Raw genomic sequence first — 27,962 nt, forward strand, 5'->3', positions numbered from 1 at the left:
ACACACACTATATAAAAAGTAGACAGCGGATAAGAACCTGCTATGTAGCACAGGGAACTCTGCTCAGTACTTTGTAATGACCTGTATGGGAAAAGAGTCTGAACAAAAAGAGTGGATATAAGTATATGTGTAACTGATTCATTTTGTTGTACAGCTGAAACTAGTATTTCATGTAGATCAACTACACTAAAAAAAAGTTGGTGGCTATAACTAAAAATATATTTCTGTGGACAGTGGAAGCAGAAAAGGGAAAGTGTTAGTGCTCAGTCATGTCCAATTCCTTGGGACCCCACGGTCTGTAGCCCGCCAGGCTCCTCTGTCCATGGGATTTTCCAGGCAAGAATACTGGAGTGGGTTGCCGTTTCCTCCACCAGGGGATCTTCCTGACCCAGGGATCTTCTGTGTCTCCTGCACTGCCGGTGGATTCTTTACCCGCTGAGCCGTCACTTACTTTCACTTATTTATCAAGGACCACATGCCCTGCAGGAAAGCAGGACTGCATTCGCACCTGGCCTCTATCCTGCAGATTCTCCCCCCTCATCAGTTTCCCCTTACCCCCTTCTTATTTCTCAGATCCCAGGATTCAGAAGTCCAGCTCATATCCATTCTTTGCCATTTTTCTTCCACTGTCTACCACTTTATCTGAGGAATAGTGATACCTTGGAAATAGAGAGGGAAATGTTAAGGAGGCAAAGAAGCAAATGGTTAAGAATGGCATGTAGTTTGTTCAGGAAGACTTTCCAGAACAGATGAGTTTAGAGATGACTTTTGGAAGAAGCTAATTGGAATGTACTGATGTATCCTACTAAGATATTCATAGTAAGATAAATGAAAATTATGAAGGGAGAATTCAAAACATAGCCCGATCTATTCCCTCAGTCCTAGCTAAGGAACCTCTTACTGGCTAGCATATTGTCTGTTCTGAGTAGTGGGAGTAAAGGATCAGTCCATAGCTTCTGGTATGTCTAGTTGAGGACTAGGACTCTCAGACAGGAAAATATGCTAGTTACAGACTCCTAGAGTGTAGGAAGTCTTATTTTAGTAGAGGGCAGTGCAGTGGGCCTAGGACTTCTGTCAGTAAGAGTGGGTGATGAGTTTTACATTGTACATGTGGTATTGGTAGAAGCAGTTGATACTGATGCTAATTATAGGTGTTGGCAAACTAACAAAGAAAAGAGAGAGACTATAACATTATGGTTTGGCTGATAAAAATAATGTTAATTGCAGCCTTCTGACTCGCTTATTTATTTCTAAACTGCCATCTTCCAGAAAAAATTTGGTGTGGCTGATTGCAGTCATTACATCAACTTATTATCATTTCTGTTCAATTGCTATGTTAGACAATTATGCAGGTTAAAAATGTCAGGTTAGTGTATCAAAGTTTTATTTGATTAAAACATCTAAGTTCCTAATCTGGGCATAAACTAGCTGTTATATATTAATTGCATAACTGTTATTCCCATAAAAGCATGGTCATCTTATGGCTTCTTATTATAGATTTTATTGGTAAAAGTGGTAAGAAGTGAATCTGATTGATAAGACATGATTGACAGAATTATGGTAGATATCAACAATTGATAGAATTGTTCATTACACTAACAGTTTTTGGGCACCTCTTCCTCATGCGAAGAATCATGCTAGGCACCAGAGGGTATAGAAATGAAAAGGCCTTGATCTTAGTGAACTCAAGTCCAGAGAGGAGGAAGCGGGTAACTAGTACCATGTGATATGTAAATGATAGGGGAGTGTAGAGGAAGAAAACTTAATCCAAATTTGGGATGGTTAGGAATATCTTCCTAGAGGAAATATCTAAATTGAAATAAAAAGTTTAAGATCAACCAAAGTCCATATGTTTCATTATGGTTCACTCTTTGGGTTGTATATTCGATGGGGTTTTTCTTTTTTTTCTTCCAGTTTTATTAAGATATAGTCGACATATGGTACTGTGTAAGTTTAAGGTGTACAGTATAGTGATTCGACTTACATCATGAAATGATTATCACAATAAGTTTAGTGAATATCATTTTGTATAAATACAAAATTAAAAAAGAAGTTTTTTGTGAGGAGAACTCAGAACTTACTGTTTGTTAACCACTTTCATATATGACATACAGTACTGTTAATTATATTTTTCATATTGTACATTACATCACTACATATGGTATGGGTTTCGACAAATATGTAATGACACATACACCCTAATGGTATCATACAGAGTAATTTCACTGCCCGACCATTCTCCTGTGCTGTAGCTATCCATTCCCCACACCCCACAAAACTCCAAAATAAAGTGAGTTTTGAAAGATGAGTAGGAGTCAAGGAAAGGAGGAAAGAGTTTATGGTATTAGGATGCCAAGATGAAAAAGCACCACGTAAAGTTCACTGGCCAGCGCAGGGGACACAGGTTCAATCCCTGGTGCAGGGAGAGCCCACGGGCCGTGGTGCAGCTGAGCCCCGTCCCACGACCGCTGAGCCCGCCGTCCGCAACCAGAGAAGCCTCACAGCACTCCGAAGACCTGGCTCAGCCAGAACAAATAAAGAAAACGCACTAACAGTTAAGAGGAAGCACCCCGTAAGTACACTGTATTCTGAGTGGCTTGAAGGCAGGGGTAAGGAGTAAGGAAGGGGTCAGAGAGGAGGCCAGAGAGGCAGAGTGCTCACGTCAGGAAGAGTTTGCATGCCACAGCAAGCTGTTTATATTTTCATCTTGAAGACAGTGGGGAGCCTTTAAAGACTTAATGCAGGAGAATGAAACAATCAGATGGTGGTGGTGGTTGTGGTGTGAGGATTTTGTTTGATGGATTAAAAAAAAACTAATTGTGGAATATGAATAAAATAAGCTTTTGTTTTATGAGGTTATATATATATAAAAATAAATGTATTTTAATGTTATATTCTACAATTACAATTTTTATATGTTATAATCTAGTTGTAGAATATAACATATAAAACATACATTTATTTATATATATGCTGTGCTTAGTCACTCAGTTGTGTCAGACTCTTTGTGACCCCATGGACTGTAGCCCGCCAGGCTCCTCTGTCCATGGGGATTCTCCAGGCAAGAATACTGGAGTGGGTTGCCATGCTGGATTGGGTAGCCTATCCCTTCTCCAGGCGTACTTCCCAACCCAGGGATCAAACCGGGGTCTCCTACATTGTAGGTGGATTCTTTACCATCAGAGCTACCAGGGAAGCCCCTTACAGTCCGTGGAATTCTCCAGGCCAGAATACTGGAGTGGGTAGCCTTTCTCTTCTCCAGGGGATCTTCCCAACCCAGGGATTGAACCCAGGTCTCCCACATTGCAGGTGGATTCTTTACCAGCTGAGCCACAGGGAACCCCATTTACATATATAACATATGTATATAACCTCATAAAACAAAAAGTTTATTTTATTATTTTGACTTTATGATCATAACTTCCTCAATTCTGTGAATGTGCACATGGATCTCCTCTCCCCTATTATATATTCTTTTATGGGCCTCTGTGTATTTATCTTTCCTTTATAACTTACTTGGAACTGTGATTATTTGCTTAATATTTATTTTTATCTCTAGGTCATAAATTTCATGAGTAGGGAAAATGCTTATCTGTGTATCCCCAGTACCTTTGCTCAATATATATTAGTTGAATTAATGTATTTCTATTAAGTGGAATTACTGAGTTAAGGAATATGCACATTTGAAATTTTGTTAGATATTGCCAGATTATATGCTAGAAAGATTGTACCTGTTTATAAACCCTGTTGTTTATATTCCTTTTCTCACATCCAGCCATACTGCCCTTTCACCCTCCCCTCTCCTGCCTGCTTGTATCCCTCAATCCTTTTCTTCTACAGACATTTTCTGACACATTCTAGGTTCTCTTCTAGGTGCTTAGGATATATCAGGAAGCAAAATAGACAAAGATCCTGGGTGGCAGGAGATAGACAATAAACATACCCAACAAGGAAATAATATAGGATGTTAGAGAGTGAACCGATAAAAGAGTAGTTGGTGAAAAGCAATCGGGAATGCTAGAACTGAAATGGAATTATAATTTTAAATAAGGCGGTTGAGTATATGTAAGCCACAGTGAGATGACTTTTGAGTAAAGACTTGGAGGAAGTGGAAGAAGTAGAAGTTGGCTCTCTGGGAAAAGTGTGATGGGCAACAGCTGGTTCAAAGGCTAGTTGAGTGGCTGAGAAGAGGTAGGAAGAGGTCTGCTGGGGTGCTGCTAATACTGTTTCTTGATCTGTGTGGTGGTTACTTGAGGGTGTTCACATGTTCGCTGAGCACGACACTTAGCGTTTGTGTACTTTTGTGCATTCTGTTTCCCAGTAGTTTTCACATTAACCGTGAATGTGAATGGATGTTGAACGTTTCAGAATGCCTTAATTGGGCCTCCCTGGTGGTCCAGCCCTTACCTTCCAATGCAGGGGCAGTGGGTTTGATCCCTGGTTGGGGAGCTAAAGCCCGATATGCCCCGGGGCCAAAAAACCAAAACATAAAACAGAAGCAATGTTGTAAAAATTCAATAAAAACTTTAAAAATGGCCCACATCAAAATAACCTTTAAAAAAAAAACTTCAACAAACCAAAAATACCTTAGTAGTTGTTGTTTAGTCAGTAAGTCACGTCTGACTCTTGTTGACCCCATGAACTGTAGCCCGCCAAACTCCTCTGTCATTTCCCAGGCAAGAATACTGGAGTGGGTTACCATTTCCTTCTACGGGGAATCTTTCTGACCCAGAAAATGAACCTATATCTCCTTGTCTCCTGCATTGCAGGAGGATTCTTTACCATTGAGCCATCTGGGAAACCCTTAATAATATCTATCCAGTTATTCAGGGGTATTCTCCTTTGACTTACAAACAGCGATGAATGTACTAATCAATTTCTATTAATCCTTTTGCCTTCCTTTAACATTCTCTACTTAATTATGGTAAAAAAAAAAAAATTGTGGTTTTTTTTAAGTATTGTGTGTTTGATTTGCTTATATTTTATTTTGGATTTTTATATCTATATTCACAAGGAAGTTTGGTCAATAGTTTCTTTTTGTTATTCCCCTATGTTAGGTTCAAAGTATTCAGTACTTTTCTTAATTATAGGTTCTTTACTGTTTTCCCATGAAAAGAGAAGCTCTATGGTATTCATCTCGTCTGCTGTCTCGAGAGAGGAATTTCTCATGTTTGACTTCATTGTTCTTTGTGAGCTACCAAGTAATTACTGCAATTTAGTAATTGATAGGTGAGTCCTGTCATTGCTGTTCTAGACAGATGGCTGTTCACTTGAAGTCTAGGGCTCAAATCTCTTGTCATTTCATTGTCATGGAAAAATTGACCAGCACTGGACTATTCATTGGTGATGTAATAGTTGTCCGGAGGTGTTTTGTTGGATAATTATAGACCTTATTTTCTTTAATGTATTTCTGATTTCTCACACTTTCCACTAGAAACAGGATGAAGTAGGCAGAAGAAGAAGCTTGTGAGTATGTTGTTGTAGCATAGTCAATAGGAATAAGTGCAGAAGCTTTGCCTTCTGGAAAGAGGATTCACTTTTAATTATTAAAATTAATGGGACCAGTTATTTGGTCCTAGACTTGGTAGAATTTTTTCAGTTACCTGTATGATCACAGTGAACTGGTCTTCAAGCCCAAGGGAGAGCTTATCTGACTGCTTCCTCCCTCCTTCAACACAGGAGCACTGTGCTGGAGTGCTCAGTCTGGAGACTTGTGTTTTTCATATAGGAGATTCTGTAGCTGTGTTTTTCAAATTGTAATTCAAGAATCATTTGGCATTAGAGTCCAAGTTGCTTATTGAAAAGGCAGATGCAACAACCAATGCAGGTTCTCATGCCACTCCAGGCATTTTAAATTAGAATTTATGAGAGTATAGTCTAGGAATCTGCATTTTAAACAAGAGTCTCAAGTAATTCTTAAAATTTAAAGACACTGCTTTCTAAGATTAAGAAGAACTTGCTTTTATTCACTTGTTATCTCCTTCAGTACAAGATTTCTGTGCTGAGCATTGGGAGGAATATAAAGGGAATATAAGGTTGGCTCTTGCTCTCAAAAACTTAAACCTAGTCTAGAGATGGGATTCATTGGACTAAGACAAGCAGTAAAATACATCACATTCTAAAGCGAGTGTTTAAAAAAAAAATCAACTTTGTTGGGATATAATGTACATGCAAAAGAGTCACCTATTTGAAGTATAGAGTTTGATTGCTTTTGACAGATGTATATACCAGTGAAACTACCACCACAATCAAAATACAGAACATTTCCATTATCTCTAAACATTTCCTTATGCTCTTTGCAGTTTATCTTTCTCCCCACCCCTGGCTCCAGGCAACCACTGATAGGCTTTTTTATCACTATAGATTAAATTTGATTTCCTAGAGTTTTATGTGAAATGGAAACATATAACACGTAGTCCTTTGTGTCTAGCTTCCTTCACTCAGCCGAAGAATTTGAGATTGTTCCATTTTGTCCAGTGTATCAGTAATTTGTTTCTTTTTATTGTGTAGTCTTCTGTTACATGAGTATACACATTTTATCCATCCATTCAGTTGTTGATAGGCATTTGGATTGTTTCCAGTTATTATAATTAATACGAACATCTGCATGATCATGTGTTTTCATTTCTCTTGTTAAGTACCTAGGAGTGGAACGGCTGGATCATATGGGTTGGTGTATGTTTAACTTAAGAGATAAACAGATGGTTTTTATTTTGATTGCTAACAGAGACACTGTACTAAAGTCATTGAGCATTGTTTAAGGAGAGTTGGTTAACAAAGACACTATACTGAAGTCACTGAGCATTGTTCAGAGAGTTGTTTACGTGGAACTTAAGGATGGGTTCCAACTATATATGGGAGGATAGGGAATATTTACTGAATATTTACCGTTTGTCTAGCTCATGGTAGTTAAATGCTACATATGTGATTTTCAATATTTCTGCAAATCTGAGAAGTAATATTACTCTTCACTCTTTATGAATGACAAATAGAAGTATAGAGAAGTTAACCATCCTAAGGTTACACAGCTAGTAAGCTATGGCTTTGAACCTAGGTTTATTTGATTCCAAAGCTCAAACCATTTCCATTATACCAACAAGGAGTAGAAGTGAAGGATATTCCAGCTTCAAAAGTCAGTCGATGGGTCGGGGAAATTGGACTCATTCCTTTTTCTATCTCCTGAGTACAGCAAGCATAGGAACTGTGACAATCTGTTTGCCAGTAACAAAAGCTTTGTTTTGAGGGACTGGTGAGCAATGGGGTTTCATGTTTATTTGATACCAGAGCCAGGAAGGTCAATATACTTATTTATAAAGACTTGTATATTGTTGAAAGGATAATGAAGTGATTAAAAGCTAGATTTAGGAAAATTAGCCTAGTCTCAGTCTGCTGAGTAGATTGAATGGAACAGAGATTAGAAGGTCTTGCTCCTGTGCTGTGCTTAGTTGCTCAGTCCTGTCTGACTCTAGGTGACCCCATGGACTGTAGCCCGCCAGGCTCCTCTGTCCATGGGGGTTCTCTGGGCAGGAATACTGGAGTGGGTTGTCATGCTTTTCCCCAAGAGCTCTTCTCAACCCAGGGATTGAACCCAGGTCTCCTGCATCGCAGGTGGATTCTTTACCAGCTGAGACACCAGGAAAGCCCTCGGAAGATCTTCAGTTCAGCTCAGTCGCTCAGTCGTGTCCGACTCTTTGCGACCCCATGAACCGGAGCACGCCAGGCCTCCCTGTCCATCACCAACTCCCAAAGTTTACCCAAACTTATGTCCGTTGCGTCGGTGATGCCATCTAACCATCTCATCCTCTGTCATCCCCTTCTCCTCTTGTCTTCAATCTTTCCCAACATCAGGGTCTTTTCAAATGAGTCAGCTCTTCACATCAGGTGGCCAAAGTACTGGAGTTTCAGCTTCAACCTCAGTCCTTCCAATGAACACCCAGGACTGATTTCCTTTAGGATGGACTGGTTGGATCTCCTTGCAGTCCAGGGGACTCTCAACAGTCTTCTCCAACACCACAGTTCAAAAGCATCAATTCTTTGGTGCTCAGCTTTCTTTATAGTCCAACTCTCAGATCCATACATGACTACTGGAAAAACCATAGCCTTGACTAGATGGACCATAGTCCAATAAAAATCTGTAATAATTCAAGCAAGAGATAACAAGTTCTTCGATAAGAAGAGTGAAACCTATCAGGAAGGGACAGTTGGAGGGAGACGTCAATGAACTTAATTACTAAGCTTGTTGACAGATTGGACATGGGAGATAAAAGTAGAAAGGAATTTTAGGAATAGTTTTGAAGTGTTGGCTTTGAAGTGTCCAGAATTCTGTGGTTTTGGACTTGATGTATACTTGGTATGCTAATATGTCTGAAGAGAGCTCATAACATTTTAAATAAACTGTCACTGGCAGTGGAGGCTCTAGTTTTCTAGTCTGCCTTATTCTTATAGCATCAGGTGACCCTGAGCTAGAGGGTAATTGGTTATTCATTTGTCAAGTATGTGAACTTAAAGACATTGGAAGCTCTAGGGAGGTGGGAAACGTTAGCCTGTTCATTAAAATTGTCAGTTTGATACTCATTTGATGTGTGAATGCCCAACATGAGAATGTTATTGGTTTTCTAATAAGCTCTCAGCACACTTGAAGGTTTTTCTGTAACATGTCTGGCCAGTGTATTTTCTCTGCTTGCTTCTTCTCTGATGTCCTGTGATAAGTGGTAGCCTCAACCTTGCTCATACTGCACGTTTTACTGCATGAATTGTGGAATCTCTTGATGTCTCTATTCCACTACTTGTGCTTCCATTTGCTTCTGAACAATCTATACTCTAGCTTTCACTCTTTAAAATCTCTGTCATTAAAATCACAGTGGCTTTTTTGTTTCTAAATTCAGTAGCACGCTGTCAGTTTTATTTTGATTACCCTGTAGCACGGCTACATGTTAACCATGCACTCCTTTCTTGAAAACTTCTTTTCCTGACTTCAGGGACCTCATTGTCGTGGTTTTCTTCCTTTCCAGTTTCTTTGCAGGCTCCTTTGTGGACTCTTCCTTTTTAAAAAATTCAGATTTATTAATGTATAATTCACATATAATAAAATTCTCCCTTTTAGTGTACAATCTTATGAGTTTTTTCAAACACATACAGTTATGTAACCATAACCACAGTCAAGGTATAGAGCAGTTCTGTCAACCCTAAAAACTCCCTTAAACCCCTTTACAGTCAGCCTCTCCCATTCTTGGGCCGTGACAACCACTAATCTTTTTTCTGTCTCTATACTTTTGCCTTTTCCAGAAAATCATTTAAGTGGAATTATATAGTGTGTAGCTTTGGTTCTGGCTTGTTTCACTTATTGTAATGCATTTGGAATTCATTTATGTGCATCATCAGTTTATTCCTTTTTATTCCTGAGTAGTATTCTAATGTATGGATGTACTGTGGTTTATTTATTCATCAGTTGAAGGACACTTGTTTCCAGTTTTTAGAGAATATGAATTAAGCAGCTGTAAACATTAGTATATAGGATTTTATATGAACATGTTTTTATTTTTCTTGGGTAGATATATAGGAGGAGTATTGCTGGATTGCATGGTGTGGATTTAACTTCATAAGAAATACTCAGATTATTTTCCAGGGTGACATATCGCTTGGCATTCTTGCCAGCCACGTGTGAGAGTTCTAGTTGCTCCACAGCCTCACCAACACTGTGTTCTCAGTTCTTTTTTTTTATGTTTTTTTAAAAATGTGTCTATTCCATAGATTTCCCCTTCCCCTATATACAGGTTTTTTTCTTGTCCTGTCCTCTCTCCCTCATTCTTTTATTTACTTATATTTTAATTTTATCTATTCAGTTACAAATATTTGTGGAGCTTCTGCTTTGTGCCAGACACTGTTTAGGCACTCTAGATAAGCAAGGGACAAAGAAGAAAAGTTCCTGTAACTCATGGGATCTTGTGCTCTGAAAACATCCAAGTCTTTTGTTCCACATCTGTTTTCTCACATATCCAGTTATCTACCATTCATACTCACTTGAGATATCTCATAGATACTACAGAGCTGATATATGTATCTAGCACTGAATTCATCATCTTTCAACCTTCCTCTCTTTTGTATTTCTTTTAATGAATGATGTCATATCCACCCAATAACTCAAGATAACAACCTGGGCAATATTATTTAGGCTTCATTTTCCTCACTTCCCACATTCAGTTACCTATTAAACCCTACTGACTTTACCTCCAGCATATCTTATAAATGTATCTACTTCTTTCCACTCCCTCTGCTATTTCCCTAGTTCAGGCCTTCGTTGGGTCAGTGCAATAGCCTCCTTACCAGCCTCCCTGTCTACCTGCTGTATCAACCTGTGGCCACACTGTACCACCATTCTCTTTCTAAAATGAGAAATCTGATCCTGTCTCTCCCCTGCTCAAAAGCTGTGGTAGCTATTACCCTCCCAATAATTCCAAACCCGTAGCATTACTGAATTTTGAAGCATGCGCATACTAGTACTTATGCCTCATTCTGTTCAGGTTCTTTCATGACCCTGCAGGGTCTCATTCCGCCATGCAGAACTATCCTCAGGTTCCTGAATGGGCCTTTGCGTGTATACCTTTGGTTTCCTGGAACACTTCAGCCCTCCTTTTCTTGGTTCTTATGCCTAGCACAGCAGGGACATTGCTTTACCAACAAAGGTCCATATGGTAAAAGATACGGTTTTTCCAGTGGTCATGTATGGGTGTGAGAGTTGGACCATAAAGAAGGCTGAGCACCAAAGAATTGATGCTTTTAAACTGTGATGTTGGAGAAGACTCTTGAGAGTCCCTTGGACTTCAAGATCAAATCAGTCAATCCTAAAGGAAATCAATCCTGAATATCTATTGGAAGGACTCATGAAGCTTCATTACTTTGGCCACCTGATGTGAAGAACTGACTCATTGGAAAAGACCCTGATGCTGGAAAAGATTGAAGGCAGGAGGGGAAGGGGATGACAGAGAATGAGTTGGTTGGATGGCATCACTGACTCAGTGGACATGAGTTTGAGTGAGCTCTGGGAGATGGTGAAGGACAGGGAAGCCTGGCGTGCTGCAGTCCATGGGGTTTTGCAAAGAGTCGGACATTACTGAGAGACTGAACAACAATACCTAAGAAAATCTGATTCTCCACAGTAATATTTCTGCTGGCTAGTGCAACGTTTTAGTGGTTTTGAGGGGCGGGAAGGAAACCTTGGCTTAATTAAACTAGTGTTTCTCTTACAATGGTATCAGGCTTAAGTGAGACTAGGGAACTGGGTAGTCAGAGAACATGACTGTTATTTTCACGATTTAGAGATGGACCCAGTAGATGGGATTGGGTCATTTGTTGGATTTAGTCATATAAGAAATATTTATTGAACACCTACTATGTGCTGCTGGTGGCCATTTAAGAATGAGGCTATGCAATGCTAAGAGAGCCTTCTGTGAGCCTAGAGTTTCAGTGAGAAGCAGCCTGAAGCAATCTAGGTTGATAGGCATGTTCGGAAGTTCCATGTGATTATTTTTCAGTTTTCTTTTGAAAAGAAACACAGTACTTATCCTGTTGCAGTTGCTATAGCAACTACACTATAGCCTGGGAGGATTTTTACCTGACTTCACAGTTAGAAAGTTGAATTATTAATCTTTTAGGTCACACACTAAGCTGAGGAGAGACATAGGCGGTAGGAAGAAGGTAGGTCGTAAGAAGAAAGTCGGCCCTCAGTGTGTACACAGCCTGTGTCCTGTGCAGACTCTCGTTTCCTCAGGATTGGGGTTAATTCGGGTAGTGAAGCCAGCCTGTGTCGGCATCATTCAGCGCTTCCAGAATTTTGAGTCCTATGGCAAGCAGTTAAGGTCGCTGCCCCCTCAGAACTCTGCGGACTTTTAAACCTAGACGTCATCAGTCCCGTAGTGGGCATTTCAACTGTTGGAGTGTGCTGATCTTCCTGCTATCTGTTCACACTTGTTAGGAACCCTTAAAGCAAGTGAAAACCTGGCAACATGGTAAAACAAGAAGTGTCAACTGCTTACCATTCTCCAGGGCCCTGTGCTGAGTACCCTGCTTGCATTTTCTCTTGTAATCCTTACAGAAACCAATGAGACTCATATTATTATCATTCTCATATTACAGGTGAGGAATCATCTATAATAACTTTTTCAAGATATACTAGTACATGGAAGAGCCAGAAGAATTTAACTTTATTTCAATGTCCATATTCTTAACTATGAAGCCAAGTTGTTCCTTGTTTCTTGGGACTGAGGCCCATTTTTAATGATTTCTTTGTCACATTAGTTGCCTCAAATTCAGCTTGGGTGTGGGATAGGATTTACATTTAATTAATATTGAATTTTTTAATCTTGAAAATTGTGTACGAAATGTTTTCAGTTTTCTTTGGTTGAAGCTTCTGTGTTTTAATGGACTCTATTAAAAATTTATAGGAAATTCAGAAAAAAGTGGCTATATCTGAGTGCCCTGCAAGCTACAGAGTTTTGTTACATATTAGAAGACTAGAGATTAATACCATCCTTTGGCTTTGTAATTTTCAATAGAGAGCAGAAAAATTAGATGTCTTTGCTCCCGAATAAGGGAATTGCTGTCTTTCCCATAGTAACCAGGTCTGAGTTTCTTGTGGATTTATTGTAATAGGCTCAGGTTTGGTGAACATAGAGATAAGGAGGGTTTCTTGGAAGCGGGTCAAATTTTTCTCATTTTGAATATGGAAGGATATATTAACTCCTCAGTGATGATGTTCTGAGAGACACCTAACCAGAAGGAGATTTAAAAGAGTACGTACAGAAGCAGTAGTTTTTTATTCACTAGATAGTGAGTTACAGAGAGCAACAGTACTTTGCAGATTTGTCTTATGCTCACTAGAAGGCAAATGCTGTCTATATGTTATGAAAAATAAATACAAGTAGGGTAGACTCAAGTCAGGTAAGTATATACTGATTGGTGAGATGGGAAATGATCTTTGAATTCGTCCTAAAATTGTCTCTGTCACTCTTCTTCTTTGTTACCACTTGTGATTTTCTTAGGTCCCTGGACCTATTTGGGCTGGGGAGACCAACAGAGTACGTAAGAATTTGAATACCTTATAATTTTCTTAATTTTACCCTTTAACATACTCCCTCTGACTGAGGCTGGATATTCATGCATATAAGCATATATAATGCCATTCCCTCCTCTTCCCTTTCTTGAAGCTCGGGAGAGAATTTGCTGCAGTGGAAAGTTATATCCTTTCAGGCTGATTTCCTGAAGACTTTGTGTCTGTGCATGTGCATGAATGTGTGTGTATGTGTGTGTGTGAGGGTGAGAGACAGAGAGATGGAGAAATTTCCGAGTTTCAGTTATAATCCTGACAGGATCTCCTGATTTGTCTTCCCCAGAGACAAGTGTCCTCAGCCCCTCCTTTGGCCTTTTAGCTAAGGGGCACGATGACTAGCAGGAGAAATTTCATTCTAGGAGAGGTCATTGGTTTTGTGATGTGAACAAGAGGCTGGGGACATGGTTTGACTTTCCTTGAAGCAGTCTAGCTAGGCTAGAGGCCACCTTTGTTCTTGAGCTTAGAGAGTGGGCTCTCTCTTAGACAGTTCTTTCTAGCAGAGTCACAGCCCTAGACTGGCATTACTGGCTGTGTTACCTGGGCTGACAGGAGGTGGATGGGTTGGTTGAGTTTCAGTGATTAGGTATCCAGTAGTTGCTAAGAGGGGCCAAATTTTCTGTCACTATAATTTCTCATGGAGTATGTACTTTCTATGATTTGAATTCTGAGTATTTGCACCAGGAAACTATGCAAACACAGCCTAAGAGAGTTTGGATAATTAAGGTTTTCGAGTAGAAAGAAGTAAGCCATGATAAAAAAGAAGTTTGAATTTTCATTCCTTCTCTGATAAAGTTTTGCCTGTATTCTGGATCTAAGAATGGGGACTCAATCCAGGAGCACCACATACTGGAGAACCTCACTGTTGAATACATCATTCAGTTTTGTTTGAGTGCCTGCTGTCTGCCTGAGGCTCATCCCTGTCCCAGTCTGCCCTTCCAGGTTTATTTTTGTCATTTCCCTTTCATGTCCTTTTATGTACTTGCTAAATGAGCTATAAAATGTTTCATAAAAGTATATATATAGCCTTTAAAATATATATGACCTTTTACATATATATATGTATATCCTTTCCCACCATTAGACCTTTACTCATGCCATTTCTTTTCTCCAGATTCTAAAAGGCATTTCCCATCACCCACATCTTCACCTATTAAAAACCAGCCAGTCTTTCAGAGTCATAACTTCCTTAATGATTTCCCTGTTCATTTTAACAGGAAGTGATCCAACCTTCAGCTCATATAGCATTTGGTTTATACTGTTCTCATGGTAGATACTTCCTTGTATCTGTATCCATATTTTCTCTCTCCTATTAGACTGACTCTATACTCCAAGTCTTCTGTGTTGTTTAGCCTTGCAGCTGGTGGACACTCAATAAATATTTGAATGAGTAAAATTTCCCAGCCCTTTAATTTCAAAGGGCTTTTCAACTTTTGCCCTCAGACTAGCTCACAAGTCCTCCGTAAGCTGAATAAGCAAACCTATTCTCAATGTCTCTTTCTCAGGGAAACCAGAAATCTTCTCTTCTAGGTGAAATGGTCTGTGCAAAAGCAGGTAGAGCCAGTAAGAGATCATTGCTGGGACACTGAAAGCATGATGCTTTCACCGAAGCCTTTTCCATCATTTCCCTTTTCTGTTTCTAATCAGCTTTGGTGGTGCCAGGATATTTCGTTTCTAAGGAAACTGGGGATGGTGTAGGGGGAGAAAAGCTGGCTTTTGCCCTTGACCAACCTTTTTTCTGCTCCTATCCTTTGTCTCACCTCACTTCCTTGTATTTCCTTTCTCCACTCTCCTCCTATTTTTCATACCCTCTTTTCTTCTGCTCCCGGCTTCTTCTTTATTTGCCCTTTATTCCTTCAGCACAGAAATGTGTCAACCTTTAGGAGTGTTTTGGAATACCCCTCCCCTTAGCTTAGCAAAATAAAGCAGATCATCATTAAGGAGTCATAGGTCAGATGCAGCGAGAAGGGTCTCTCCACGAAGTTTCTGGCTCGGGATACTGGGCTCCTAACTCTGGCTGAGCTGCGCTTTCCTGGCCTCATAGTCAGCAGGATTGTCTGTCACTGCTGCTGCTTTGGAGGCTCCCATCTTGAGTCTCTGGATGATATACTAACAGCACAATCTCCTCCCGGAGTTTAAGTAGACTTTTGGCTTTGTCTCCTTGGTTGCCTCTGCCCCGTCATCTGTATGCATGAATAATCCAGCACTGACTTCTTCACACTTACTCCTTCTGTGAGTTCAGAAAGAATATGTCTGAATGGCATACTGGTTTTTGTCCCTTGATCCTTTCTAGTCGTGAGTGCAACAGATGCATCAAGGTCTAAAACCAGTACCTCCAAAGTCTCTTTTCCCTAACGTGTAATCAAAGTGCTTTGTAAACAGAGTGTTTTGTCTCCCCATGTTTGACTGGTATTGCTCCTGACCATTTGAAGATTAGCCTTTCTCATACTGATTTTTTTCCCCCTGAAGTTCTGATCATGTCCCCGTTCCTTTCTTTTGTTCATGTGTTATCTTAAACTTAAGTGGGCAAAGCTCGTAAGATCTCATTACCCCTGCTGCCAGCTGTAACCCCAAGCGGTGTCTGGAACCCACATGTTCATGTTCCCTGTCTTTTAGCGGGCTTATCTACCAAGTTGTCTGATGTGGAAGCCAAGGGGCCATTTCCCTGCTACCTTCTGTTTGTCCCCAGCTTTTTTCATTTCTGTTTTTTCTTCCTCTAGTTCATTAACTCTTCTGTTTCCATTGGTGGATATATGTTCTCATCTCCTCCATGAGCTATTGTAAAAGCTTCATTTTATGGTCATTAGGAGGCTTCCACTGCCCACATTGCTACCAAGATTTTTTTAAATTACTAAGATGAGTCCATCATCTGCTTAAAGTATCTACATTTTAGGATGGTGAAGGTTCCTTTTCCTTATTGTGAGCCAAATAGAAACTTGGCAAGAAAGAACATATGGGACCTTATTAATTATACACATATGGGTATCGTGTCAGAAATGGCTTCTGTGGAAAATAAACTACAAAACACTGTTAGGTTGAACTCCTTTTCCAAGCACTGTGTTGCATATTTTTGTTTTTGCTTGGAGCAAGATTTGTAACTCTGGCCATTTTAGCTAACACCAAGAAAAAAATGGCAGCCAGTCAGGTGCTAACTGGAAAAGCAGAAATAAGTCTATGAAATTGTAGTCACTGCTATTAGATAAATTGGCTGCTTTGTCAGTAAGACCCCATTGGTGGTGAATGTGTTTTCCTCTTCTTCTGAGGAAGTGGGATGAAGGCTTGGGATGGGAATTCTGAGCCCAGGGTATGGGTGCTCAATAGAAATTATTAGAAAAACCCAGTGTTGCAGCAAGACAGTAAGACTGCTGCTGTTCTCCGCTGCATACAGAACTTGACTTGACTTTGACCTTCTTGATTTCCTGTACCAGTTTCCAATGGTGGACCTATTCATTTGACTCAACAATTTTTTTTAAAGTCTGAAAACATCATGCTAACTTTAAACAAAATTTTCACTTTTCTAAGAGATGAAAAAACTGTTTCTTCCCCCTTTGCCCCATTTTGATAATAGTAGAGCACCAGAATCTATTTAAGACATTTAAAAGCAGTTTTTCATTAGGGTTACAATAGCTTAGAGAAACAGAATTCCAGAAAATTCTGCATTGGGAAAATGCCACTTGGAACTCCTCTGAGATTCAGCACTAAAATTAAACCAACTGTCTTATCTTGTTAGAGAAGGAGAGAGACTTGTGGGTATTGAGACAGTTTTTTGCATGACTTTAAGGTCACTGCACTCATGGGCAGCTCAGCTCGCGCTTGTTCTCAAGGCTTGGGCTTTTGGCTCCCTATGTTGGAAGCAGAAAAGAATTCTAGAGAACCGAATGTAAGCTGGGGTACTTTGATCGACTGTGCTTATTCCACAGCTTTTGAAGATCCTGACAGTGCGGTGGATGACCGAGATAGTGACTACCGCAGCGAGACCAGCAACAGCATCCCGCCTCCGTACCACACAAGCGCCCAGCCCAACGCTTCTCTGCACCAGTTCCCAGTGCCCGTGCGACTGCAGGCCAGTTCCCGGGACTCTTGCGATGGCTCTGTGCAAAGTTACGACCTCGATTATCCAGAGCGGCGGGCCCTCAGGTAGGTGTTGGGAGCAAAACACTTTCTCCTCCTAGTATGCAGGTCCCAGAATGCAACTGACATCGAGGATTTGGGTACCTGAGGTGATAGAGGAAATATAGCAGTATGGTGGACCAACCTACAGCCATTTTATGTAGTGTCGGTCTTTTTTTTCCCTCTTCTTTATAAAGTTCACGTTTATGCATGGGAGGGTGGCTTAGTCATTAAGTTGTGTCCGACTCTTGTGACCCCATGGATTGTAGCCCACCAGGCTCCTCTGTCCATGGGATTTCCCAAGCAAGAATACTGGAGTGGGTTGCTGTTTCCTTCTGCAGGGGATCTTCTGGACCCAGGGACTGAACCCAGGTCTCCCACATTGCAGGCAGGTTCTTTACCAATTGAACCGTCAGGGAAGCCCACATTTATGCATATCCATCAATAAGAGTTTTTCTCTATTATCAGCAGGTGAGGGCAGACGCACTTGGGGTGGATGGCTGAAAAAAACCTACTCACCTCTCTGACCAGCCCAGTGACTTTGATATACCTTTCATTGAGATTAAAGAAAAAAAAGGTCACAGATGTTAAATGCTTGGGTGATTCATCCCACCTAAATATTTCCCTGGGAATGTCAGAAGAAAACCAATATAATCTCACTATAGCAGATTCAGTACTTTTGCTGGAACTTAGAAAAAAAGCTTTTTATTAATTTCTTAAATACATAAAACATTTAATGTAAAAGTATGTTAAGGTACAATATAATACACAGCAAAGAATTACCCACCCACACCTGTCTATCTTCCTCTATTGCCTGCTCTTCTGCCTCCTAGTTCTCTACCACCCTTGTTTCTCACGCACACTTCCACAGGCCATTGTCATATACTTAAAAGCATAAAAGCAAATACATACGTATATGCTCCCTACTCTTGCCCAAACTTAAAAAAAAAAGTCATACTTCAAATTTAGAGAAATAATATATACTTCTCATATATTCACATAGCCTAGATTCATTAATTATATTAACATTCTGTCATGTTTACTTTGTCTCATTCTCTCTAATATATATTCATATACACATACATTTTTTTGTTTTTTGGCCATGCCTTACAACTTGTGGGATCTTAGCTCCCCAACCAGGGATTGAACCCATGTGCTTGGTAGTGAAAGCATGGAGTCCTAACTGCTGGACTGCCAGGGAAGTGCCACACATACGTTTTCTTTTTTTCCTGAACCATTTGAAAGTAAGTTGCAGATACCAAGTTACTTTACCAGGAGGTACTTCAGCATATAACTCCCAAGAAAAAAGACTTTCTTTTACATGACCATAATATTATGATCACACTCAAAGAAATTTAAAGATACAATATTATTTAACATCTAGACCATATTTAAATTTTTTCGGTTGTCCCAATAATGTTCTTTTATATATATATATATATGCTGCTAAGTTGCTTCAGTCGTGTCCAATTCTGTGGGATCCTGTAGATGGCAGCCCACCAGGCTTCTCTGCCCCTGGCATTCTCCAGGAAAGAATACTGGAGTGGGTTGCCATTTCCTTCTCTAATGCGTGAAAGTGAAGTCAATCAGTCATGTCTGACTCTTTGCAACCCTGTAGACTGTAGCCTACCAGGCTCCTCCGTCCATGGGATTTCCCAGGCAAGAGTATTGGAATGGGTTGCCATTTCCTTCTCCTATATATATATATATATATATATGTGTGTGTGTATATATATATATATATATATATTTTTTTTTTTTTTTTTTTTTGATGCAGGATCCAATTAAAGAGTATGGTGCCTTCATGTGATTTCCCTGTTTCTGTAGTCTCCTATAATCTCACAAAATTCCCTTACTTTTTTATTTTTAATCTTTTGAGACACTAACATTTTTTGAAGAGTCTAAACCAGTTTTGAGAATGCCTCTTAATTTAGTTTGGTCTGATTGTTTTTTCAAGTTTATAATCAGGTTAAGTATGTTTGACAAAAACATTACATAGATGTTTCCTTCACAGTGCATCAGCAGTTACATTTTACTTCGTCTCATTATAGTTGACATTTAATTTGATCTCTGCGTTAATCTAGTATATATACCATATTTCTGTAATGTAAAGTTACCTTTCTTCTTTGTAATTTCGGATCTCTGGGATGATACCTGAGATTGTGAATATATTCTGTTTCTTCAACAACCATTTATCTATTGATTTTAGCATCCATTGATAATTGTTTCCTGAATCAATATTTCACTGGTTAGAAGTTAGTTTTTTGAAAAACCACTCCAATTTAGCTCATACTTTTGGTTGCTAAAATTGACTATATTATAGGATGATCTGAGAGTTTTCCCCACCATATCAAACTGGTGAGTAAATATTCTGAACCTCAGATGGTCATATACCTGCTAGACAACATCCTAACTCTGCTTACTGTCATCTCTGAGAGTATTTTCAGTAAAATTTTATCATGTAGAATTTTAACTGTTCACAATTTGATTCTAAAAAGAAGTGTGGCAGGAATCCTACTGAAGTTGGTCCCTACTTCTTGCTGGTTTATTAATTGCTTATTTTATTCATTTGGTTTTAGTTATTTATATTTTGTTTAAGAAAAAAAAAACATAATGGCAAAAAAAAATTGTTTTGGCTCTTTCCCCTATGTATTTACAAGTGCTGAGTGTGCAGGCCAGCAATAATAATGGCACATCAGCTTGAATTATGACGCAGTTATCCAGAAGAATATGTAGTTTGCCTGATCATCACTCTGTTATCACTGCTGTAGTAACACTTGGAAGAGCATTAGTGCAGTACTTTAAGTTGTAAATTTTTTTCCTAAAATTTTTCTTTAATTGATCACATATAAATTTGATTAGTTTTCTATATCAGTATATGAAATGAGATTGAAGAGTAAATATTTTAGCATCTCCAGCAGAGGAGACATTAACATGATTTTTAAGTAAATTTGTATTATAGACATTTTTAACTTAAATTTTTGACTTGATTTTTCTTTAAAAAATTTTTGAAGAAGTTGTATCACTAGTTTGGTTTTTAAACTTCTATTACTGTAAATACTAAGTTCTTGGAAAAAGTCTAAAGACCTTAAGTTAGAGCTTTTAAGGAAGAATTTAAAATCCTTGATTGAACTAACAGTTTGTAGTACCTTCCAGTAAACTAGAAATGTAAAAATAAATAGTTTCTATTACTATAGCCATGGCTATTGACTGATTTATGTTGGAATGATAAAAGCTTCTTCTAGGATGGAGTGAGTTAGTTTGACTTTTTGAGAATATCTGAGAGTAATGAAACTGCATATTTTATGTGTGTATATATATGTGTGTGTGTGTGTATATATATGTATGTATAAACTGGTTTCCCTCAACCAAATAATGGGAATAACTGGAATAATGGGAACTGTATGTATATTGTATGAAGATGCACGATTGGAGGTTTGACAATGGTGTTGGACTTGGTGAGCTGTTATAGAGCCAGCCTATCTCTGTTGTTGAGGGGTGTCAAAAGAATATCCGTCTCACTCTTGATGGCTCTTTAGTGGCGAAGTGACACTTTGATGTTGTTTCTGTTTCCTAAATAAATCCTATCAGATGTTAGATCTATAAAAGAACACACTGAGCTGACAAACTCCTAGTCTGCAGGCCTTCTCTACACCCCCACCTAGGTACACAGGAAGTAGACAGCCTTTAGCTTAAGTGAAAGAAAGGTCAGCAGTCTTCTGTAGTCACTGACTGAAGCTGTGTAGCTTCTGCTTCTGTATTCAGTATAGCGAAATATGTTCATTTCACTGTGATCCTCAGTGCATATGGCCTTTAGGTTTCACAAATGACAAATTATGATACTTTAATTTTCTCTTTTTGGTACTGTAACAAGGTTTGACTTATGATAGTCAAAAGATTTTTATTATATTTTCTACATATTTTTCTTTTTAAAAGTAGTATGTTTGACCATATTCTTGGCTATACTGCCTAAAATACAACCTTCAGCAAATTAACAGCTTGGTGGCTTCTCAGACCCAAATTCTTCAGCAAGTTTAGATTTCTTCTTTTTTTTTTTTTTGTTTTATTTATTTTCTTTGCAATATTGTATTGGTTTTGCCGAACATTGACATTAATCTGCCATGGGTGTACATGTGTTCCCCATCCTGAACCGCCCTCCCACCTCCCTCAGCAAATTTAGATTTCTTGATATCCCTTGATATATCTTCATGGGATATGTAATAGTTCTAAACTTTGGCATTGTAAATACATTCTAAATATTGATGGAACATATTCTTATTATTTGCTTCTTTCTTTCTTAGAAAACAATAGGATCCTAAGTAGTTAATGGTAGCAAGTGAATTATTTTAAAGTTGTGATAGGTAGTCTTTCTCTGATGTGGAAAAAACTTTTTGACTATGTTGTTATAATGCTGAATTAAGAACGAGTGGATTTCCTTATATCTTTTCAGTCTGAATGGTTTTTATCAGATAGATAATTTTACTAATTTTAGTTTTCTCATTCAATATGCACTAAATCTTACAGTCTTTTTCTTTTCCCTGTTTCTCCTTTTTTTTCTTGCCTTACTATTCCTCCGTTTTTCTCTTTACATCAGACAATGCTTTCAGGCTCAAAATGACAAAATTAGAATTATTTCATCTTTCTCTGATGTTGACTATGAAGAGCAAGAATATATATATGAGGAGGTAGAGGGGGAGATGTCTCAAGAGTTTCTACAAGACAGTAACATAAACTTAAAGGAAGCAGAGGTAAAAGAAATAAGAACTCTTTTGAAAACTGATAAATATTACAACCAACAGATACAACCAAAGTACAAGAATTCAAAAAAGGCACCATCTCAAAGCCAAGAGACAAAATTCTCTGCTGCCTTTAATTGTGACCTTAAGTTTGAAACACCTGCTTTCTCCAGATATCCTCAGAAATATGATACAATAGATAGGAGAAGGAAAAAGACACCCTTGTATAGTCATTTTGAAGACAGTGAAAGAAGACAGTATGATGATAAATCAGGAACTAAGACTAACTTCAAAAGTACATATTCTAACACTGGAAATTGTGACTTTTGCCACATTGAAAAGAAGGAACAAAACTACACAGTTTTGCATCCCTACAAAAATGGATTTGTGGTTAAGAGTGGCAAGTGGGCCACTAACTTAGAAAATCATGATTTTGGTCTTCCTGGTTGTTTTAAGAACTATGAAAAGTCATCTGACTTAAACCGGCATATTACTAATTTCACTCCATTAGATATTCTTGAAGATTCTACCAGCAGTACTTCCGATGAACTTCTGGGTTCTCCTGTTTCTGACAAGCAGGAAGGTTTACTGTCACCAACATGTCATCCATCCAATGTCCATCATATTGGAGGTTTTCCAGAAGAATATTATAGAGCAAATCCTGCATTCCCATCCCAAGGGATGAATTGTGATGCAGACACACTTGGAGATCTCTCTGGTTACTCCCCAGAAGAGATGACCCCTTCCTGTGTTGAGGAACCCAAGGAGGGCTTTGTTGTTACAATGGATGAGCTTCAGTGTTTGGTAGAAACAGTGTCAGAATATTTAGCAGAGAAGGAAGAGGAGATTAATAAATTTGGTTCCCTTTCAGAAACTAAAAAAACACTTAAACATAATAGTACTATTAACAATGCAGAAAAGAAAATGCCTGAGGATCAAACACCATCTTCAAACCTTGTCAAGAACGACAAGGACAAGGCCATCTCTTTCCCTGAGCTGAATGGAGTGAAATGTGCTGTTGGTTCTTTATTTAGTTCACTCTCAGAAAAGGTGGGTTCAGGCACAAAGCATCTAACAACATCTGTGGAAAAGCTGGTTCATTTAGTTCCGGAGAAAACAGAAACTCTTAACCAAACAGGGGCGAGTGATTCACCGTCTAGACCCAGAGCCAGGTCAGTATCAGAGAAGGATCCTTCCATACAATCTCTGTCTCTGATATCTTCTCAAACAGTTGACAATAAGGACTTTTGCAAAGTGGACAAAACTTCTGAAAATGAGCACAAGGACAGTACAACTGGAAATTTAAACTCTCAGGATCCAGTGGAAACTATTGGAAGGGACTCGGCTCCACAGAGTCAGAGTTCGGTTATAAAGTCTGTTTTCGGCATGCTAAATCCATTAAAGATTTTTTTGGAAAAGGATGAAACCAAAAACAATGATGACCAGAGCAAGCCAACAAGAAAGGAAAACTTTGTTGCATGTGAGTTGGGGCCAAATCAAAGGGAAGATACCCTTGGCAATGACAGTAGCATTGTCACTTTAAATAGGAGTGATGGAGAAACTCCCCGCCACCAAATGCCCCTAAGTGAGGATTTGTTGTCTTCTAACTCAGCCTTTGAACCTTCTAACTCAGCTCTTTCTGCAAGTAAGAAAGATGATGTTGCGAATCTTTTGGAAAGAGAACCCCGTACAGATCTGTCTGTGTTACCAGAGCAACCAAAAATAAGTGTCCAGAATACTTCGGAACATCCTTGTGTAGCTGGGAGTAGAACTGCAAATAAAGAGACATCTTCAGAGCCATTAGAGGGGAACAAAATTACTGGTGATGATTTCCTGGAGCCACTCAGAAAATCTTTTAGCCAGTTTTTGCTCAGTTCCCCTGAGACCTGTTCAAAGGAGACTTTGTCAGACTCTATGAAAATTCACCAGTTGGAAGAAGATGGATGGGAAAGGGACCCTAAGAAAGATGGATGTTCCTTCTCCTTTAGTGGAAAATTACATATTCCATTTCTCAAAGTTCTTAGTCATTCTGAAAAGCAGCAAGATTTAAAAGAGAAAGGAAGCATGTTCCCATTGTTTAAATTTTCTTTCACTGACAGCCATAAAACTGTCATTGACCAGAGTTTTCATGGCTCAGCAGTAACCACTGATGAAGAGGTCCAAAGAAACTGCCGTGCAAATGCCAAATTTAGTTCAATAAAATCTAATTCAGTTCCGGATATTCATAGTAATCTAAGGCAATTTGGTGATATAAAGACATCTAGTGAGAGTGACCAAATAAATACATCTGAAGATGCCACACTTACTAAAATAAAGTGTGATTCGGCTCCAAATATTAATAGTAACCTTGGGAAATTTGGGAGTACAGAGGAACCAAACTCAAGTGACCACGCAGCAGTAGAGAACTGTGAGAGAGGTACCTTCAACATCCCTGGAGATGAGTCCAGAGGAGATGCACCTTCAGCTGCTTTAGGAGAAAGTAAGGCTCTTACACGAGTGACATCCTTAACAGTACCAGACTCTTCATTAGCATTTAGTTCTACCCTTTCAAAACCCGCCTCGGTTAGTGAAACGACTGATGACAAACTTGTGGACAAAGCTTCTGAGAAAACAACCCAAGGAGGACTCTTTTCTAGCCTGTTTAACAGGTTTTCTTCTTTAGAAAACTTGTCTAACCAACAAGAATTAAATGTGAAAAAAGATGACTCTCCTCACAGGAGTAATACCCCAAGCTTATTCTCTGGAATATTTAACTTGATATCCGGTAACAGTATGACTGATTCTAAACCAGATGAAGCAAAGTCCATGTCTTCAGGTGACCTCAAAGGTTTGAATGGAACTACATGTTTATCCTCGGATGAGATCCCTGTTATTTCACGTGTGACTTCTGAAAACCAGAGGAATCGTGAAAAGCAGGAAACTTCTGGCTTTATAAGAAGATACTTGGCTTTACCTAAAGAAGACATTCCATTATCTGATGCTGGGGTTGATGATCATTGCGCTCCTACGTGGAAAACCCAGCAAAGTGAGAAGAATCGCCCCTCTTCTGCCAACAGTGAGCTTCACTGCACTCCCATTGTACAACAGGACCTATCAGAGAAATCTGTGCCTACGAGGCAGACACCACATCATGTTCTTGAAGCAAAACTACATGAAAATTGTAACAAGTTAACTTCACCTACACTAAATACTAATGTTCTTAGTCATTCAAACCGCTATCACTCTTCTGAAGACGTGGACAGTCCTTTCTCTTATGACTGGGATCCTGATATAAAAGATTTCTCAAAAAATTCCAGAAAAATTCAGCCAGTATATTATGTGTTGAATCAAAATACATTTCCATCAACTGATGTTTTCTTGTGGCCTGACTCAGAAAACTCAGCAATAAATTTTTGCCAAAAAGATCAAAATGCAAATGTCTCAGAGGGGAGAACAAATCCAAACAGTGTCATTTGGTGTGACTTACCATATGAATCATTCAACCAGTTAGCATTTAATGAAGATTACTTATTAAGAGGTGATATGTGGGCAGCTAACTCATTATATGGAAATTCTTGTTATTTTCCAATTAGTGAGACTAAGAATTCACTAGAAGAATTACCCATTGACTTAAGTTGTTCTTCAGGTTATGAGAAGAGTACACACCCCATAGTTGATCTAGATTCATCAAGAATGGATGAAAACTGTATTTTTTCAAGTGTTGGTTATGAATATCAGGAGTGGTTGTCATGTCTTGAAAATGGAATGTGGTGGCCATCAGAGGATGGTGATTATGGATATTTTATGTTCCATGATGGCCAGTATATCTATTTTTTCCTTACTGATTCTACTGGGCAGTATGCATATTTATTTATACCTGATTTTTCTTATGAAGAGTATTTGAATTGTGACTTACAAAATGTGACAAATGATCTGTCAAGTATTATGTTGGATGATTGTACTGTTACTGCTTACAGTTTTAAAGTACATGACAAGGAAGATGAATTACTGTGGTATGTTGAAGAGGAACCAAATGATGACCCACTTGATTTATCTGTAGTTTTGCCAAGAAGTGAGGGACCAGTGTATCTAAATTTAGGTACCTTTTCACAAGTACATGAGTCAAATTATGACCAAAGGAATCAACCATTAGATTTTTCAGGCTATAATCCTCAAAAGTCTGAAAGAGATTTTCTAGCTTTTAAAGAAAGGCCATGTGGTTCTGAAGACTCTGAATGTATGTTGGATCTCAGAAATCAGTCCCAAATTATTGGTAATCATGTCTTAAATAAAAATGAAATTAGAAAGGGAGATAAACATCAGCCTCTCTCTAAGGATTCATCAGTTAACCTTTCTGGTTTCCATTGGATCCAGTCTTCTTCTGAAGAATCTTTCTCTTCAGAAGATAAGACTAACAAATTTCCTGAAAAGAAGACTAACATCCCACAGCAAACAGAAGAGTTGTCATCATTGAAAAAAGTGACTTCGTTATTTTCTGCTTTGGGTGCTTCAATTGGAAATACTTTGAATTTTGATAAGAGTGAAACATTAAAGTCATCAGCCACACAGAAAAGAGATCAGCAGTCAAACTTAGCAGAGGTAACAAATGACAGTCTTCAGTTATTAATCTCAAGTAAGCAACTAGAGAGTAACTCTCAAAATGAGGAAGAAAGTCTTCTCAAGGATTCAGAGAGACAAATAGTATCCAGTGTTCAGCAACTAGAATTTACTAAAAACATGAAGAAAGAATCCCCTTTAAATAAAAGCATGCATGTAAAAAAGCAAAGTTTGTTAAAACCTGTTTTTCAGGTAAGCCAAGCAACTCCTCAGGATAATTCAGATATAGAAGATGACAAGATGATTACAGCTGGCTCTGTTTCAGTTTCCCGTGTATCACAGTTTAGTAGGGATGAACACAAGAACTGTGAGCCTCCCCAGGACCAATCTTCCAAAGAGTCTGAGAGAACATTATTTAAAAGCGCACTGAAACTCTTTGGTCGGGAAGAAGATCCTTCAGTAAGTGCAACAGCAAATGAGAAGCAGGCATCTGGATTTCTGAACCTGTTTAAAACCCAAGTAAATAAAGAAGGATCACCAAGTTTAGAAAAGAATAATGATAAAAATAGAAAGATATCCTCTCAGGAAAAGAATGAATCTCCTGGTGTTTCAAATTTTTTTGGTACCCTGGGGGGTTTCTTTAAAAGCAGTGTGTCTCCTATACAAACAACTGAAAATGTGGCTGTTTCTTCAATGACTAATAAGGAAGAGGTCAAGTCTAGTCCTAATGCCACACATCTAGCTAGACAGGATGTTGGGAACTTTCCTGCTGCACCAGTTTCCTCTAGAGGGAAAGTTCGAGTTAGAGGTCTGAACAAGCAAACTACCATTGATGACAGTGAGCTAAAGGAACCAGCAATTAAGGAGATCAAGGATGACCATTTGAGTGAAGAAGAGGTACCCTCCAGAGACCACCTGACCTACAAGTCACCAAATTCATCTTTCTCAACAGGTTGTTTCAAAGACTTGTCCAAAGATTCTTCAGTAGAAACCAGTGGTATGTCTATAGTGACAGAAGTCCCAAGAAGTGATAAAATATCTTTAGATATTCCAGGCAGAAGAAATTCAAATGAACAAGATCATTTTTCTGACAAAGACCACAGTTTTTCAACTGCCACAACATCTCCCTCCCAGCCAGAAATGCCAACAAGAAAGAGTATATTTTCTTTCCTGACTGGCTCGGAAAAATCTGAGAACAGAGCCTCTGCTGCTCTACCCAGAACCAAATCTCAAGCAGAAGGGCTATTCACACTTCCTTCCTTTTTCCCAACTGCTAACTCAGGCAGCAAGAAGGATGCCTCTCCTAAAAGCTCTTTCAGTTTCTTCAGCTTGTCCTTTTTGGATGAAAAGCAGCACAGTCCTGGGAAAAAAGAGAGCCTATCAACTACTGCCCCAGTGACTTCCCAGCCCTGTAAGAAGCCAAGTGTTTTTGTGGACATGAGTGGTGCAATAACTAAAGAAAGTTCTAATGGCAGTGG

The 27,962-nt window shown here is 38.9% G+C and overlaps 1 protein-coding gene across 1 annotated transcript in view; it reads left to right on the forward strand.

The window, feature by feature from the left end:
* Positions 1-27,962, forward strand: part of UNC13B (unc-13 homolog B) — a 197,173-nt gene that overhangs the window by 76,903 nt on the left and 92,308 nt on the right. The window contains exon 8 of the mRNA XM_065907910.1: positions 17,023-17,239. Coding sequence (XP_065763982.1) covers positions 17,023-17,239 — 217 coding nt within the window. The remainder of the gene's footprint in view (positions 1-17,022; positions 17,240-27,962) is intronic.

Source organism: Muntiacus reevesi, chromosome 17, assembly GCF_963930625.1.
Source record: "Muntiacus reevesi chromosome 17, mMunRee1.1, whole genome shotgun sequence".
Taxonomy (NCBI): Eukaryota; Metazoa; Chordata; class Mammalia; order Artiodactyla; family Cervidae; genus Muntiacus; species Muntiacus reevesi.